Source organism: Wyeomyia smithii, chromosome 2 (assembly GCF_029784165.1).
Source record: "Wyeomyia smithii strain HCP4-BCI-WySm-NY-G18 chromosome 2, ASM2978416v1, whole genome shotgun sequence".
Lineage (NCBI taxonomy): Eukaryota > Metazoa > Arthropoda > Insecta > Diptera > Culicidae > Wyeomyia > Wyeomyia smithii.
Genome location: NC_073695.1, coordinates 274,948,626 through 274,964,797, shown reverse-complemented (window position 1 = coordinate 274,964,797; position 16,172 = coordinate 274,948,626). Strand labels below are relative to the sequence as shown.

General features: G+C 37.6%; 2 protein-coding genes across 3 annotated transcripts in view; one reads left to right on the top strand and one right to left on the bottom strand.

The window, feature by feature from the left end:
* LOC129721814 (roundabout homolog 2-like) overlaps positions 1-16,172 on the top strand; it is a 289,428-nt gene that overhangs the window by 38,093 nt on the left and 235,163 nt on the right. The gene's annotated exons all lie outside the window — the stretch shown is intronic.
* LOC129720627 (uncharacterized) lies at positions 3,065-4,240 on the bottom strand. Its single transcript, XM_055672115.1, has one exon. The coding sequence runs from the start codon at positions 4,238-4,240 to the stop codon at positions 3,065-3,067; it is 1,176 nt and encodes a 391-aa protein (XP_055528090.1).

Genomic DNA, 16,172 nt, shown 5'->3' with positions numbered 1-16,172 from the left:
TATATCTCTAATACTGAATTCCAAAACCTTAACCCTAAATCGTGAAATCTCATCAATCCCAAAATTCGACTCCAGAATCCGAATTCACAATCCCAGTTTTTTAATTCTAAATCCTGATTCCTGAATCCTGAATCCTAAGTACTAAACTCTATATCCTAAATGTCAAATCCTACATTCCTAGATCTTAAATTCTAATTCCTTATTCCCAAATCCTGGATTCTCTTGATCCTAAATTCTTTTTGGGTTTCAATTGATTTTTTTCGGTGAGATTTATTAAAACAAAACAACTAAATAGTTTACGTTTCAGCTTACTAATTTTTCAGCCATCCTCAGAACTTTAATTGTACGAAAAAATCACTGGAAGGTTGTATGCAAAGCCACGACCGCAAGGTTCAAGTAGAATACTTTTACAAGAAAGATGACCCGGCTGCTTGCGTGTCAGTCATTTTTTCTAGTAAATAAACGTTGACCGTTCATTGGCAGTATTGTAATTTCTTTTTGTTTGATATTTTGAATGAAGTTCATTGAATATTTTTAAATTTTGTGCAAATGAGAAGTTGAAATGCTGCCGAATTGTAATATGTACATTTAATACGACATCATTAAACAGGAACGGAACAAAGGCTACGGTTATGCAGAACGCGAATAACGGCGCGATGCGATTCGCCTTACCGTGGTGAAATGTACAGCTCTTTTTGAGGCGAAGTAGAGCTATACATTTCGACACATTTCGTCTTGCCGAATCGCATCGCGCCGTTATTTGCGTACTGCATAACCGTAGCCAAACACTAAGCGACGCAAACACGTAATAATAGTCAGAGTATGCATGTAGATGAAGATAATTAACTTTGGATTATAGCGCAAAACGAGAAAATATTAACTCTTCAACTATTTATTTGTGTTCTTCAAATTTCAGTAGTTCAATTTAATATCCGATGAAATGTCTGTTTATTATCTGATGAAGCACTTATATAGGCCAAATGATGCATTCCCAATTTACTAGGTGTATAACTATGCCGACCGTGCTTGGGAAGCTATCGTGTAACGACCAATCAGAGGTCGAATTTTGTTTTTTAACAAGGCTTAAGAATTTTCAATAGTACAATAGTTCGAATAATAAAATTGCAATTCCATGCATTTGGTAGGAATCTTAGAAGATTTTCTAATCGATTGCTGCAAAAACGAAGGAAATCCATCGGAAATTAACCGATTTATTAGCATTTGAAATTGGACATATTTCTCACTTTTTTCTGTTTTAGATTTTCATTTCAAATCCCTATATAGCCGAACTTCCTGAGAGAAGTATTCTACTTCAAAACCGCGCTGCTCCTGAGACGTGGTGACCAACCACAGGGCTAGTGCTTCTGCTAAGAAAGGACGACTGCTGTTGTCGCTGTCTAGAACTATTATGAGCGGCTCCGGCTGAAACAGGCTCTTATATAGGGATGAAAATAGGAATGAATTATTTTACGTACGTGGTGGAATGATATAACTTGAAAAATATGTGTGACTTCATTCCGGCTCAGAGCGATAAGCTCCACCTTTTTTTTCAGTTTCTAAAGTTTTTCCTCAGTTTCGTTGCACGGATGCACAAAAATAATTTCTTGTCGAGCCGGACCGATAGCACTCTCATTGAAGCAACAACATAACATGTTTTGTGTCGTGTTGTGCAGCTTCGTTGAAGAAAATGTTCCCGTCCCCGTGTCGCATGTAAGCAGATTATTGCGTTCAGTAGACAGTAGATAGTGTATCCAGCGAGTAAACACCGATGGTGCTTTCACACACGCAACGGTTTTAACCCGTATCTTATTGCGGTTTGTAACATCAAGCGATTTCGTTTGCTCGCTGTTGCGTGTTGCATCATGTTGCAACTCGGCAGCTGGGAGACGACGAAATTCTGTTTACGCTGATTGATTGAATCGTCTTCATATTAGCTCTGCATAGTCGAACTAACTGCTTTTGTGAATGCGTTCTAACAGGGCAATTTATTATTCAATGTCGGTTATGCTGATCGCAGCCTTTGCGCTGCCCCTACAGTGGGGAGTTTACTAAATAAAGTAAAAATTAGACAACTACAACAGAATTTGATTGCATCCCGCACAGAATGTCTGCTTGTGTTGATGCCAGAAAATTATTAACCTTCAATTATTTTTTTATTTGCCTTCAAAAAAGCATTTTGCTGTTCAAAATCGGTTGCTAATTACAACCTTTGAGCTGCCCTAACATTGGGGGAATTAAGATACACGGACAACATGCACTGTGGAAGCTATTTCACATTCAGTAAATAAGACGGGTGCGACAAATTTAAAATGCTAGGATGCAACACAGAATACTTGCTTGCGTTGACAAAAATTATTAACTTTCAATGACTTGTTTATTTGCCTTCAAAAAGGCATTTTGATTTCCAAGATTGGATTTCCTGATGGCAATCTTCATGCTGCCCCAACACGGGGAGAATAATGGCTGTCTGGCGACACACGCTGAGAAAAACCGCGCTGCTCCTGAGACGTGGTGACCAACCACAGGGCTATTGCTGCTGCAAAGAAAGGACGACTGCTGTTGTCGCTGTCTAGAACTATTATGAGCAGCTCCGGCTGAAACAGGCTCTTATATAGGCCAAATAGCATGTTTTGAATTGCAAGGTATATGATCCTGTCGACCGTGCTTGGGAAGCAAGCATATAACGACCAATCAGAGGTCGAATTTTTCGTTTTGACAAGGCTTCACTATTTCCAATAGTACAATAGTGTGAATAATATAATTACAATTATCTTATTTTGGGAAGAATCTTAGAAGATTTTCCAATCTATTGCTGCAAGAACGAAGGAAATCCATGGAATACTAACCGATTTATTAGCATTTGAAATTGGACATATTTTTAACTTATTTCGGTTTTGGATTTTCATTTCACATCCCTATGTAGCCGAACTTCCTGAGAGAAGTATTCTACTTCAAAAAAAAATACAAATTAAAATAATGTCACATATTCTTCGAAATATCACAAATGTTACAAGACTTACAAACTATTTTTTCGTGTGCATCACCGTGTGGATCCCTCTAACTTCTATCCATTCTCATTTTGCGCGCGTTGTCGATCAGCAGGTTGATTTTTGTTCTCGTACACCTCTCTGAGTTTTTTAACCATGCCAATGTATGTATTGGAGAACCCCAGTGCATCGCGTTGTAGATTCACTGATCTGTTCCCGCTCAGCTTAATGTGGAGAGCCTCCGCCGATATTCTGCTTTGCTCTCTGGTAATCTGCTCTAGTATTCGAGTGCGGGAGAAATCGAACTCGTGTCCGTTCTCTATTGCGTGTTGCGCTAAGCCTGTTGTAGTTGTTTGTCTCCATACGTCATATCGATGTTGGGCGAGGCGCTTTTCCAGCGTTTGTGAAGTTTGCCCCACGTCTGGACAAGCTCCACATGGTACGCTATATACCAAGTTAGTTTTTTGCATTTTTGCTATGTTGTCTTTAAGTTTTGAGAAAACAGTGTTCTTAACATGGTCCCGAGGTTTGTGTGACGCGATGATGTTATGTTTGCGTAGTACTTTACCCACCTTCTCGCTCAGACATGGGATATACGGTAACGATACATATTTAGTTCTCTCTCTGGTCTCCCGCCTATTTTCGAGAGTATTGTACGCTGCATGGACTCGTTGTTCGAGTATTCGCTGTAGGAAATGTGTCGGGTAGTTGTTCAGCAGTAGTATCGATTTAGCTTTTTGTATGCTTATAACTCTGCTCTCGACGTCCGTCAGTTCAATTGCTCGGTCGAAAAGTGCGATTGCAGAGTTTTTCTTGTGGGTATATGGGCTTTCCAATGTGAAGTCTAGGTACCGACCTTTTTCGTGTTTCGGAAACCACATTTTCGTTATTTTTGCTTCTGTCCTTGTTAGTGTTATGTCCAAAAACCTCAGTGAACCGGATTGTTCCTTCTCCACCGTGAATTTGAGTGACATTTCCATCGTGTTAAATTCACGTACAACGGCATCAATTTCGTCTTCTTTCCCTATCACGAAGCAGTCATCAACGTATCGTTTGTAAGTTGTCAACGAGATTCTCTTGTGATGTAGTTTTGCCATGCATTCTTGTTCCAGTTTTTCCATAACGATATTTGCAACTACAGGTGATAAAGGTGAGCCCATTGGGACGCCAAAACATTGGTTGTAGACCTTCTCTTCGTAGTGGAAAAACGGCGCACTTAGTACCGTTTGCATCGCCTTTTGAAGCTGTCCCATGGAACGGTTGTGTAATTACGCGACTGGTGCCATTTCTCTTCAATATATTCATATACTTTGTGCACAGGTACGTTTGTATAAAGAGAAACAACATCTAGAGAGTACATCACGCATCCCTCCGGTACTTCTATATTCGAAATTTCTTCCGCAAAATCAAAACTGTTCCGAATATGGTACTGTGTTTTCCCCACAAGGTTTTCGAGAATCCCCGCCATGTATTGGGCCATCTTATAAGTGGCAGATCCCACTGTTGATACCACTGGTCTGAGCGGACGGTTCTCTTTGTGTAGTTTCGGTAGGCCGTAGATACGTGGTGGATAGGAATGAAACGTTTTTAGTTTGTTTTTGATGTACGTCTCTATATGCCCTTCTACCCACCATTCCTCTACAATGTCGTTCAGTTTCTTTAGTGTTTTATTCGATGGGTTACTTTTCAGTAGTGTGTATGTGGCAGCATCGCTTACCAGCTCCGTCATTTTTTGTCGATATTCGTCTGTCGTCATCACCACAGTTTTGTTTCCCTTATCCGCTCTGGTTATGCAGATCTCAAATTTCAAAATTCACCTACTGACTTCAAGTCCACAATCTAAATCTTAAATCTAGATCTAAAATTCTAAATCCTTATTCCCAAATTTTAAAATTAAGGATTCATCTTAAATCCCCAATCCTTAATCCTCAAACCTTAACTTTATATTCTAAATGTAAAATCCTACATTCTAAATCCTAAATTCCAAATCATAAATTTATGCTAAATCCTAAAACTTATTACAAAATCCTTAATCCTAATTCCTGAATTCCAAACTCCTAATCCCAAATCCCAATATTTAACGGCTGACTTCAGATCCATAAATCTAGATCTTTAATTCTAAATTCTTATTCCTGAATCCTAAATACAAAACTTAAATCCAAAATCTCAAAATCTTAATCCTCAATAATAAATCCGAAATCAAAAATCCAAATTTTATACTTTATATTTAATTCTACATCTTAAATCCTAAGTCGCAAAATCCAAATCCTAAATTTAAAACATCAAATCCTAATTCCATAATTCTTAATCTTAAAATTTAACTCGTGATTCCAAACCCAAAATTCTTGATCTTAAATTATAAATTCTTGTTCCTAAATCCCAACTTCCAAAACCTCTATCATAAATTCTAAATCTTAAAGCCGAAATCCCCAACCCCAAATCCCAAATACTTAATCCCAAATCCCAAACCCAAAATTCTAATTTTTGAATCCTAAATTTTCAATCACTTAACCGTGACTTCGGGTAGTTCCCTGCAGCACATTTTTCCGAGCACTCGTCTTAAAAAACTATTTTTCAACAGTAAATTTCACTAAAACACAATTAATTTCATGCTTTACCATGTGCGTACCTGCTATGATAGTACAGAAATCAGGTATGTCTTAGTAAAAACAATTTCTTGAGATGAGTGCGCGAAAAAATATACTGCGTGGAATTACCCGCAGTCACGGTAGTATGTATTAAAATAAATCCTAAGTCCAAAATCCTAATCCTCAATTCAAAATTCAAAATTTAAAATTCAAAATTCAAAATTCAAAATTCAAAATTCAAAATTCAAAATTCAAAATTCAAAATTCAAAATTCAAAATTCAAAATTCAAAATTCAAAATTCAAAATTCAAAATTCAAAATTCAAAATTCAAAATTCAAAATTCAAAATTCAAAATTCAAAATTCAAAATTCAAAATTCAAAACTCAAAATTCAAAATTCAAAATTCAAAATTCAAAATTCAAAATTCAAAATTCAAAATTCAAAATTCAAAATTCGAAATTCAAAATTCAAAATTCAAAATTCAAAATTCAAAATTCAAAATTCAAAATTCAAATTCAAAATTCAAAATTCAAAATTCAAAATTCAAAACTCAAAATTCAAAATTCAAAATTCAAAATTCAAAATTCAAAATTCAAAATTCAAAATTCAAAATTCTAAATTCAAAATTCAAAATTCTAGATTCAAAATTCAAGTTTAAAAATTCAAAATTCTAAGTTCTAAATTCTAAATTCAAAATGAAATATGAACAAAAAAAATTTCCAATATTACTACCATAGTAAACTACGACTGAGTAAACCGTCAACTCAATTCGTCGTTCGTCGTTTTTCTACTCGACTCTTAAATTCTTCAAACCATGTGAATTCACATATACTGAACTCCATCGGGCCAATTTGAGCCATACAAGTCAACCTTTCCCATCAAACACATGTCAAACAATCCATTCGATACATGAATAGTGATAAAAAAAAACTCGCGTCAATAGCCCTCGAATTCTCGCACTTCACAACCGAACCGGCGGTCCTTAAGAAACGTTTTTCACCTCGTTTCGCTCCGGCTACTTGCGACGACTCGAGCTGCTGCTCGGTGGGGTCTCTGAACAAAAACAACAGCAATAAAGCGAACAAAAAAAAAAAAAAAACTCAAACCATATCGACAAGCACGTTGAGGTCGCGCGAAGCGTTCGATTCTAAAACTGCGCCACTTCAGAGCAAATTACGGCTGCCGTCCTGTCGCAGATGTCCGAGAGCCTGCTGCTATGGCCGCCGGCCTTTGTGAACGATATGTTAATTGCAGTCCCACAGCCCCGTCACCAGTGATGGACGAGTCGAAAAACTGGCAGCGGAACCGAGAACGGGGCAGGACTATTCACATTTGGTATCGATTTTTCGTTTGAATCTCGATTCCACGGTTTGACCGAAAAAAAAACAATGGTTCTTGTCGGCGTCGTTGTGATTGCTACTGGCGGTGGAACACCCCAGCATTGGGCGTTGAATAGATAGCAATCGGGACAAGTGTCATGTCATGACTGTGTGCAGGTTTAAAACGAGAGCGTTTCAAAGTTTTTTACCCACCTCCGACGAAAGACTACTTACTTAGAGGTGTCGAATTGGTCGCTTAAATTGATTTAATTACGCTTTAGGTTAGTGGATTTCACGTGCAAACATTTGTAAATATGGGAAAAATCTGTCCCCTCACTGTCAGTCACTGTCACCGGGACCTGGGTGTGTACGGCAGGTCCCATCTGTTTGCGGCTGGTTGTTGGTTGCAAAACAAATAGACTGAATAGGATTGGATGATACATTATTCGATGCCGGGTAGCAGCAGATAGCGAACCACAAACAGCTGACCACAATTCGAGCTGATTTTTGCTCGGTCTACCAGTTTTCCAATAGTCATGCGGGTTTTCGGTGGATTTGCACCTAAAACTTTCATTTACTAAAATAAAAAGGGTTTTCAGTGTTTTTTGTGGTTGTTTGCGGTAATGATTGTAGTTCATGTTTTTGTGTTGATAAGACTGGCAAACCAAAAATATCTTTTTCGGGTGTATAGTTCGAAATGCATGTTCGTTTTTTTATTATTTTCAATCTGCTGAATCCTTAAATGACCCCTGCTTTCAACTTCGAAAAACTCATTTCTGCACACCCCCGAATAGGTTTTTAGCGCAGAAATTTTTTTTAAATTTATTAGGCTATTTGTTCCATTGTTAACCTCATTGAGCCGACGTTCACGAAGAATGTAAACACTAGATTTACAAGTAATCATTGATCAAACAAACAAAATATGATTACATGTTCTCTTGGAATCGCCCAGCAATAGAAATTTAGTAAACTTAACTTATTTTATCCTGAATTTTGCAAAAACAAACCATTTTCACACCGCTCCCATACACATCTCAAAGTTTAAGCCACTGCTCAATTATTCATCTCACTACGCCCCCATATTCATCACACTGATCATCGCTCTGTGAATGTAATTGTAATAGGCTACCCAGATATCCACTATAGTTGTTTACGCGCAAAATTGGTAACTTAGGTAATCACTGCAGTGCTGTCGATTTATGTCAATTATGTTGGAATAATTCAACATTTTCAGTGTGATTTTTTCGTAACTGAAACTGGAAACTGATTTGGCAACTTTCGACTATCTTCAATGCAGTGAAAACAAATGAAAACACATACAGTTGAAATTTAGGATTTATAAAAATTCATCTCATATTTTTCATATTTTTCTCATATTTTTCTGCTATTTAGAGCTTGTTTTTGAAAATTTGAGGTGAACATTTTGAAGATTAAAGTATTCTTAGTGATTTCGTTCAGTGATTAATACGAAATGTAGTCCGCAAATAATGAAAAAAAGTTTGGTTGTCTGCTAAACGAATCCCGTGGTGGCCGTATAGAGCAATGCGTGAATTTTGTTTTCTTGGGTAGATGATTGAATAAAATAAGTTTTTGAGTGTAGATGCCCGGAGATTTTGAAAATTCTACTCTATGAGAAATCTAAAGAATCCATTCCATGAATTAGAATCCATTCCATGAATTAGAATCCATTCCATGAATTGGTTTCAACTGAATTTTCATGTTGTATGAGATGAATATATTGTCTGAGATGAATAATGGAACAGTTCCCCTATTGTTTCATATTTTTCCGGTATTGTTCTGGTGCTAAAAAGTATATTTTGCTCAGTTTCGCAAGACGAATGTATCTAAAATGAACCTCATTTTGTATTAGCAAACAGTGGACCTGTACTTATGAAACTCTCAGCCACGCAACAAAATAATATGTTGTATCGTGTTGGGGTTTAAAAGGAAGCCGACCAATTTCTTCTCGTGTTGGATAGAAGCAAACAGCAGAAGATGCAGTGCACTCTCATCCATACAACAGTTTACTACGCTGTTGCGTGTTGCACATTACACCTGTGCGACTAGGGGACAAAATTCTCTTCGTGTTGGATGAAAGCAGACGCCAGGTTCTGCTGCACTCTCAGCAACCAGCCACCAGGTATAAACAAACTGAAATGCAAAGTTTTCGGGAAAAAATGTTTCGAATAAATGTTTCTTGAAACTGGGTCATTTTTGCAATTTCAATTCAGTTAGAATACTATACTCGTGGAAAAACAAGGAAAAATTAGGGAACTTCATTTTTAATTTCATTGAGCAGACAATGTGTGCAGCAGGGGAAGCGAGAAATAAGCGAACTGGAAATATGATGCAGATTTGGAAAAATATACCGCATCCCGACGGTACCTGAAATGCTTGAAAGATTCTCAACATGTGCTCGTTATGTCCAAAGAACCTATCCAAACGAAAAAGCCAAATTTATACCAAGTATGGCTAACAACAAGTTTAGAATTTTTATTGCAAACCAATATATTTGTTTTGGCCGATTTCCATTCTTTTGGAGAAAACTCTCGTGTTCACGTGGACATTATCATTACCCTCTCTCCCCTACCATGGACCGGTACGGAAATTTGTATATTCTTTACCAGCCCTCTAAGCTATCCACGTGGAATGTGGACCTTATCAGGATGTCTTTTTAAGAATAAAAATACTGCCTTGTGAGAGCCCAATAAACAATACACAATAAACAATTTTGAAAAACAGCTGATTGGGCTTTAGTTTAGCCAAAATTCGACAAAAATAATTCCCCAGAAGGCAGTGTGTGTGTAGTTGATCGAAGCGTGCTAAGAACAGGACACAAATTTATCTTTCTAGTAGCTTAATTGGCGGAAACACCATGCCTAAGATATCGGAAATTGCGGGTTCGAGTCCCATCTGGATGAGGAAATTTTTTTCCAAGTCTAAGTTACACCTTCTGTTCTCGCACTCACATACATTGCCCGCTTCACTAGATTAATAATCCCTGGTCTTAAACCTCGATTCCCTCAGTTTTAACCCATGTTTTGAATTTCTATAAATCATGATTCACGAGGCTTGAAGCCTCATTTTCATGTTCTATATGTTGTTTTCTAGGTCCCAATCACCATGTTCCGATATCTAAAGTGTAAACCTCAATTTCCAAGTCCTAAGCCCCTCATTTTAAGTCTTATACCCCGTTTATACTACGCCGCATATCACCTGACATCAGGCGATTCGTGCTATAAAGGCCATATCACCATCCATATCACCTGCTATCCTATACAATCGAGCTGTCATCGGATGTCACCTCGGCTACATGATATCGCGGATATCATGTTCGAAAACCAATAGAAACCAGATTTGCAGCAGTTGGCAACACAGCCAAAAGACATTTGACACAAGCCTAAAAATTTCGAAATTCGCGTTGCATGCGAAGAAGAAGGAAGGAAATATTTTTGCTTTTGTCATCCCGCACATTTTGACAATTGCATATGAGAGTTTGCCTTGACCTGTTTTTGTTTTCTTCTCTCCTCAATTACCAAAGCAAATGTCAAACCATATCATCTGACTGTAGTGTGAACACCCGAGGTGATATCCGATATCATCTGGCGATATCAGGTGATATGCGGCGTAGTCTGAACAAGGCATTGAGCTCCTAATTTCAAGCGAGAACTTTCGATTTCCAAGTTTAAATTTCCTAGTCCTAAATCTCGGTTCCTGAATCAAAATGTTTAGAGTTTGAACCTTAAGTTCCTACTGATTTTGTGAGAACTATTGGTTGCAACGTAGGTAACTCTCGCGATCAATCAAACGAACAGCCAACGGTTTAAAAAGGATTTCGGAAGATATAATAAGTGGGCAATTCAACTTTGTCTATATTCCAATATTGGTGGGGATTGGGTTTTTATAGGAATTATTATAATAGGCTACGTAGTGAAGAGAGGCAGAGAGCTGGTAGTTCTACGCCAACTATGTAGCGAAGTACTTTCGTCGCGCGGGAAAACAATTTATACCAGTCTCATAACGTCGTTACGGCGCCAACACCTAATCTCAGAGCATTAATTCTGATTCCCCAAGTCTGAAACTCCGATTTCCATGTTTTAAATCCTGTTTTTCAAATTATTAGTCATGATTGAATCCCTATTTCCTGGTCGTGTATCCTAATTTCCGAGTTCCAAGACTTGATTCCAAAGTTTAAGCTCCGATTTCTAAGTTCTAAGTTTTAAATCATGATCCCGATTTTTAAGTCGTGAGTCATAAACCTAAATTCCTATATCATACTTATTAGATAATGGTGTTTTGGCTAATTAAATTACTAGGAAGGTAATTTCCCTTAAAATAACTCCCGAACAGGGTATATTTTTCCCTGAAGATGTTACTGACCAGTGCCGAAACGTCACACAGCATAAAATAAAGTCGTTTCACCTTTCTGAGACTGCTCAGTCGGAAATACTTCCAACGTACATATTAACTCAACAGTCGAACTCTTAAAAACAATTAGGCGAACCATTGTACTATTGAAAATTGTCAAACCTAGTTGAAATGAGATTTTGACCAATTAAGACTGGAATAATAAAGTTCAGTTGTTCTACGTTAATCTTGTGGTCGTGGCTATGCATAGGCTGTCCCAAAAAAAATCGATGTTGAAAAAGTCAAGGTGCTTAGCCCTAAATTGAAAGACATTGTTATTTATTGTATTTTTGTAGAACATTTCGACTTTCTAAAAAATCGTTTTCAGGTTGCCCAAACGTGATTTATGAAAAAATGACTTTTTCAAGCCACTAAACCACTCTTCTGCGCTTTTTTCGAATCTGTTCGATTCCTACATTTTTCCATATATTTTTTTATTTTTGTGGGATTGTTTTTGAATATTTTGCATGGTTTGGTTCAGCATTGCATTCAATTATTTGACTCACCGAGCCCATTGAACATCACAAAAAAGTGAATTTTTCTTATAAGTTGTGGATAAAGCCCTTCAAAACACATATAAAAAATATTTTGATCGAGAACTGAAATTTTAACTGCAAAGCGGGATTCAAGACGAAAATTTACATGAAAAAATATCCTTGATATCTTATCGGGGAGCTGAGATATTGGCGTTTTTACATGTGATAGAAAACTATGCATTTTGTCAAAAATGTCACTGAAGCTCAATATCTCCATTGCACAGGGTTTTATTTTGCCATTTGTGCGTATATTTTCCTAAATAATGATTCAAATGTTGATTATAGCCATAAGGTATATTCGGAGAAGTTTCAGGATATTCAAAAATGCATCATGCCACCAATAAGAGATAAAAAATTTACTTTTTAATCAGAATAAGATAGACGTAAGGTATCTTCGACAAAGTTTTAGATTATTTTAAAACAAGAAACTTTGCCGAAGACATCATGTTTCTATCTCTTACATATTACGTGCAACATTGAGTTTTCTGTTAGAAGGCACTAAAAATCACAATTTTCGTTCTAACTTTTTTCGCAGATTTTTCCGAATTTTTAAACCTTCTACTAAATTATCACCCAGCCAAAAATGCATTTGTTTTCTGAACATTGTTATTTTTTATCTCCGAAAATAAAACAGTTATTCAACATATTTTTAAAATGCAAAGTTTTTCATCACATAGAAAAATGACAATATCTCAGCTCCCCCATAAGATATCAAGTATCTTTTGTCATGGAAATTTTCGTCGTAAATCTCGCTTTGCAATGCAAATTTCAGTTCTTGATCAATTTCTTTTTGTTTGTGTATTTAAGGGTTTTATCTAAAAATTATTAGAAAAAAAAATTATTTTTTGTGAAGTTTAATGGGCTTTGGGAGTCAAAAAACTGAATGCAGTGCTGAACTGAACCAAGCAAAATAAGAATTGAAAAAAGTGCAAAAGAGTGAGTTTGCAGCTTAAAAAAGTCATTTTTTCATAAATCACGTTTGGGCAACCTGCAAAAGATTTTTTAGAAAGTCGAAATGTTCTACAAAAATGCTATAAATAACATTATCTTTCAAATTAGGGCTGAGCACCTTGACTTTTTCAACATCGATTTTTTTTGGGACACCCTATATGCACACAACCTTTCGATTTTTTACAACATGTCGAAGACTAGCCAGAATTGAGTTGAGAGGCTGGAAATCGATTCTCGACACCATTTTGAAATCCAAAACAATGATTTTCAGCTGGGCAAAATTCTTCAGTTGAATGTCTTCCACGTGATCCATCATTTTGTTAAAAAAGCAATAAAAAAAATTAAATATTCGTGTTCTTCTGGACTGCGCTTACTCGACTCCAGTAATTGTATTGAATTTTTCCCTTCAGCAGAGAGTATTTTTGAGGAAGAAATCGGTAATGTTTCTTGTACACAACTTTGCGCTTGTTCATAGGTGTTCGAAATCATCATCCATGAAGCGTTGTTCGCTTGTAGCTCCCAGTACATTTCCGTGGATCAGCATGGCTTCTTTCCCAAAAGATCCGTATTAATGACTTTGACTCGATTCATCTCGTTTTGTCTGGGAGATATGGAACAAGTAGACACTGTTTACACAGACCTGAAAGCTGCTTTCAATCGCTTCGATCACGGAATACTACTGAGTAGGAACGAAAAACTCAGGGTTTCTTGTGATCTCATAAAATGAACCGAGATCCCTGCGTGAAAATTGATTGGAAGAGTTAGAATACTTCATCAATCTTTTCGGCGTCCCACAAGGGAGCAATTTAGGTCCCCTACTTTTCACACTTTTCATCAACGCAATTTCTATTTCACTGCCTCTCAGTGTCGCTTATTTTAGATGATGTGAAAATATTCGCGATAATCAAAGCCTTACCCGACTGCCTTTCTCGAGCAAACGGGATCGCTAGAATCGGATCTGTTCAGAAAAAAAATCTTCGATAAAATACTCTTCGCATGTTTCTCTGGAATAACCCGTCAGACTTGCCCTCATTTGAAGCTCGATATAAGCTACTGGGACTTGAAACGCTTGAGCAACGACGAACTACAGCTCAAACCGTTTTCGTTGCTGAAATCTTATTCGGACAAATGGAAAGTTTTGAAATACTACAATAGATGAACCTCTACGCACCTTAGAGAGCCCTTCGAACAGGGGGCTTTCTGTACCTTAAGCCGAGCAGAGTGAACTATGTGCTGTTCAATAGAGTCCGAATTATGCCCGCACAATTCAAAACTGTCTACCAACTTTTCGACTTTGGAATTTCAATTGATGCCTTCAAAAGACGGCTCTCTTATAGAAGAATACCATGGTTAGATGTTTAGTGTAGTTGTGTATGTAACTCAGTTTTAATATATCCTTTTGACCATACCTATGTCAGATGATTTTACAAATAGATAATAATAAATGATAAACACCGTTCAATATAAATATTGTCAGAACCGGAATGATCCCCAGAGGCTCAAAATCGACTACAGACGTCATTTTAAAATTCAAAATACGTTTCCGGAAAACGATCAAAAATTGTAATATATGAAAACGCGAAAAATGGACGAGAACTGCAGACGTGACTTGAAGCTAGAAAAAATAAACCTCATCCAGAAGGAGCTTAGGACTTGAATTTCTAATTTTGTGTCAAATAGTTGTTGTTGCGGGAAGTGTTACTGTGCTTATTTCATTCAAAGAAAACGGCTGTCGAAGCGCATCGAGAGTTAAAAAAATTACGAAAATGCTGCTTCAAGTGAAACAATGTGCCGTGATTGTTTCCGTCACTTTGAAGATGGTAATTTCGATGTTGACAACTGTTCGCGTGAAGAAAAGCCAAAACTTTCGAAGACGCTGGATTTAAGAAATTTCTTGATGAGAATTCATGCCAAACGCAGGAGCAGCTTGCTGCGGTATAAGGAGTTCAAGATCAATCTATTTTTTTATTTCATCCATGATAATGCACACATTATGTTGAATTGTATGTCAAAGACATAAAGTAAGCACCCTAAACAATGATAGTGGTTTTCCAATGTTCCCTTGCATACAGAAATAGATATTTCACAATAACTTGGATTTTTAAAATTCGCCAGTTGAAAGTAAGCAAAAAAGAGAACTTCTCCGCAAAATGGCTGCTCACTAGTGTAATGAACAACTATCTTGCTCAAGTCATATCTAAATCATAGATCGGTGACACCAACTTGTGTGGTTTTGTGTCTGTTCTGGATTAATTTTAATTTCCACGCTGCACTGCAAAATTGCAACAGCACAAGCATTCTTTTTCAACTCACGGCATTAATTGAAAGGCATCCACAGCTGCATGACTTAGCCCCGACGCGGGTGCTGTTGTAGATCGCTCGATATAGCAATATTTAGCACCGAATGGTAGCGCCTTCGGTATCGTAAATTCATGATCGACAAACTGCCAGTTCGACGCGACGTACTTTGATGGAGGTCCCAGAAACTCGAAGAGAATGCACCAACGATACTGCTCCTAGTTCGTGCCTGCCGCGTGGCGGCAGAGCCGAGTAGAAAAAAAAACCTTCAAGCCCTGGTGACGTGGTGCGGCGCGTGCTAAGAGGCGTGAACCATTTGACACTGACAGTAAGAATTTCTCGCACAAGTCACACACGATCAGGCGCGCAACCATCGAGTGAGTCAACTGTGCGACGGCGGCGGCGCTTGGATTACGGGTTTGAAAGTTTAATTGCACGTTTAGATTTCCTATCACTCACTTTCGTGTTGGATCGCAGATTGTTGTCCGGTTGGATTTGGAAGCCGCACGCCCACAATACCTGACGGTGACTGACATCGGAGGCAGTACTTTGTTTAAAACAGAGCCGTGTTGGATACTCCCATAGTTTGTATCGGAGGTAATTGGATTATTTGCATCGATGCGGTCTGCCCCTGGTCACATCACCGCCACAGGTTGAACCATTTTAGGACTGAACGCTTTAAAACAAGAGGAGCTCGCTAGGTCAACGCCTATAAATGGTAATCTCGACAGCGCGAGAGTGATCTTTTTCACGTTTTTTTTTTCGGGGATATGCAAATTAACATGTCGACCTAGGAACGGCGCGCTGCTTCCAACCTATGGACTTTGGGGATTGTTATACCGATTGACAAGTTGAAACACTCGTTGTACGCAAATCGCAAGGTTGTATTGTTCAAGTATCACATTCTATCGTTCAAAGTACAGTTACTTACACAAAGTTCCCACGGTCAGTAAGCGTAAAATTTTATCTCTTTCACTGCGCAACCAAGAACCGAATAATTAAAGTCTCGGTAAACAATCGTTTCTTCTCGCCTCTCAGTTTCGGGTACATCAACACTCAATACAGGGAGCAGAACCTTCCAGCTA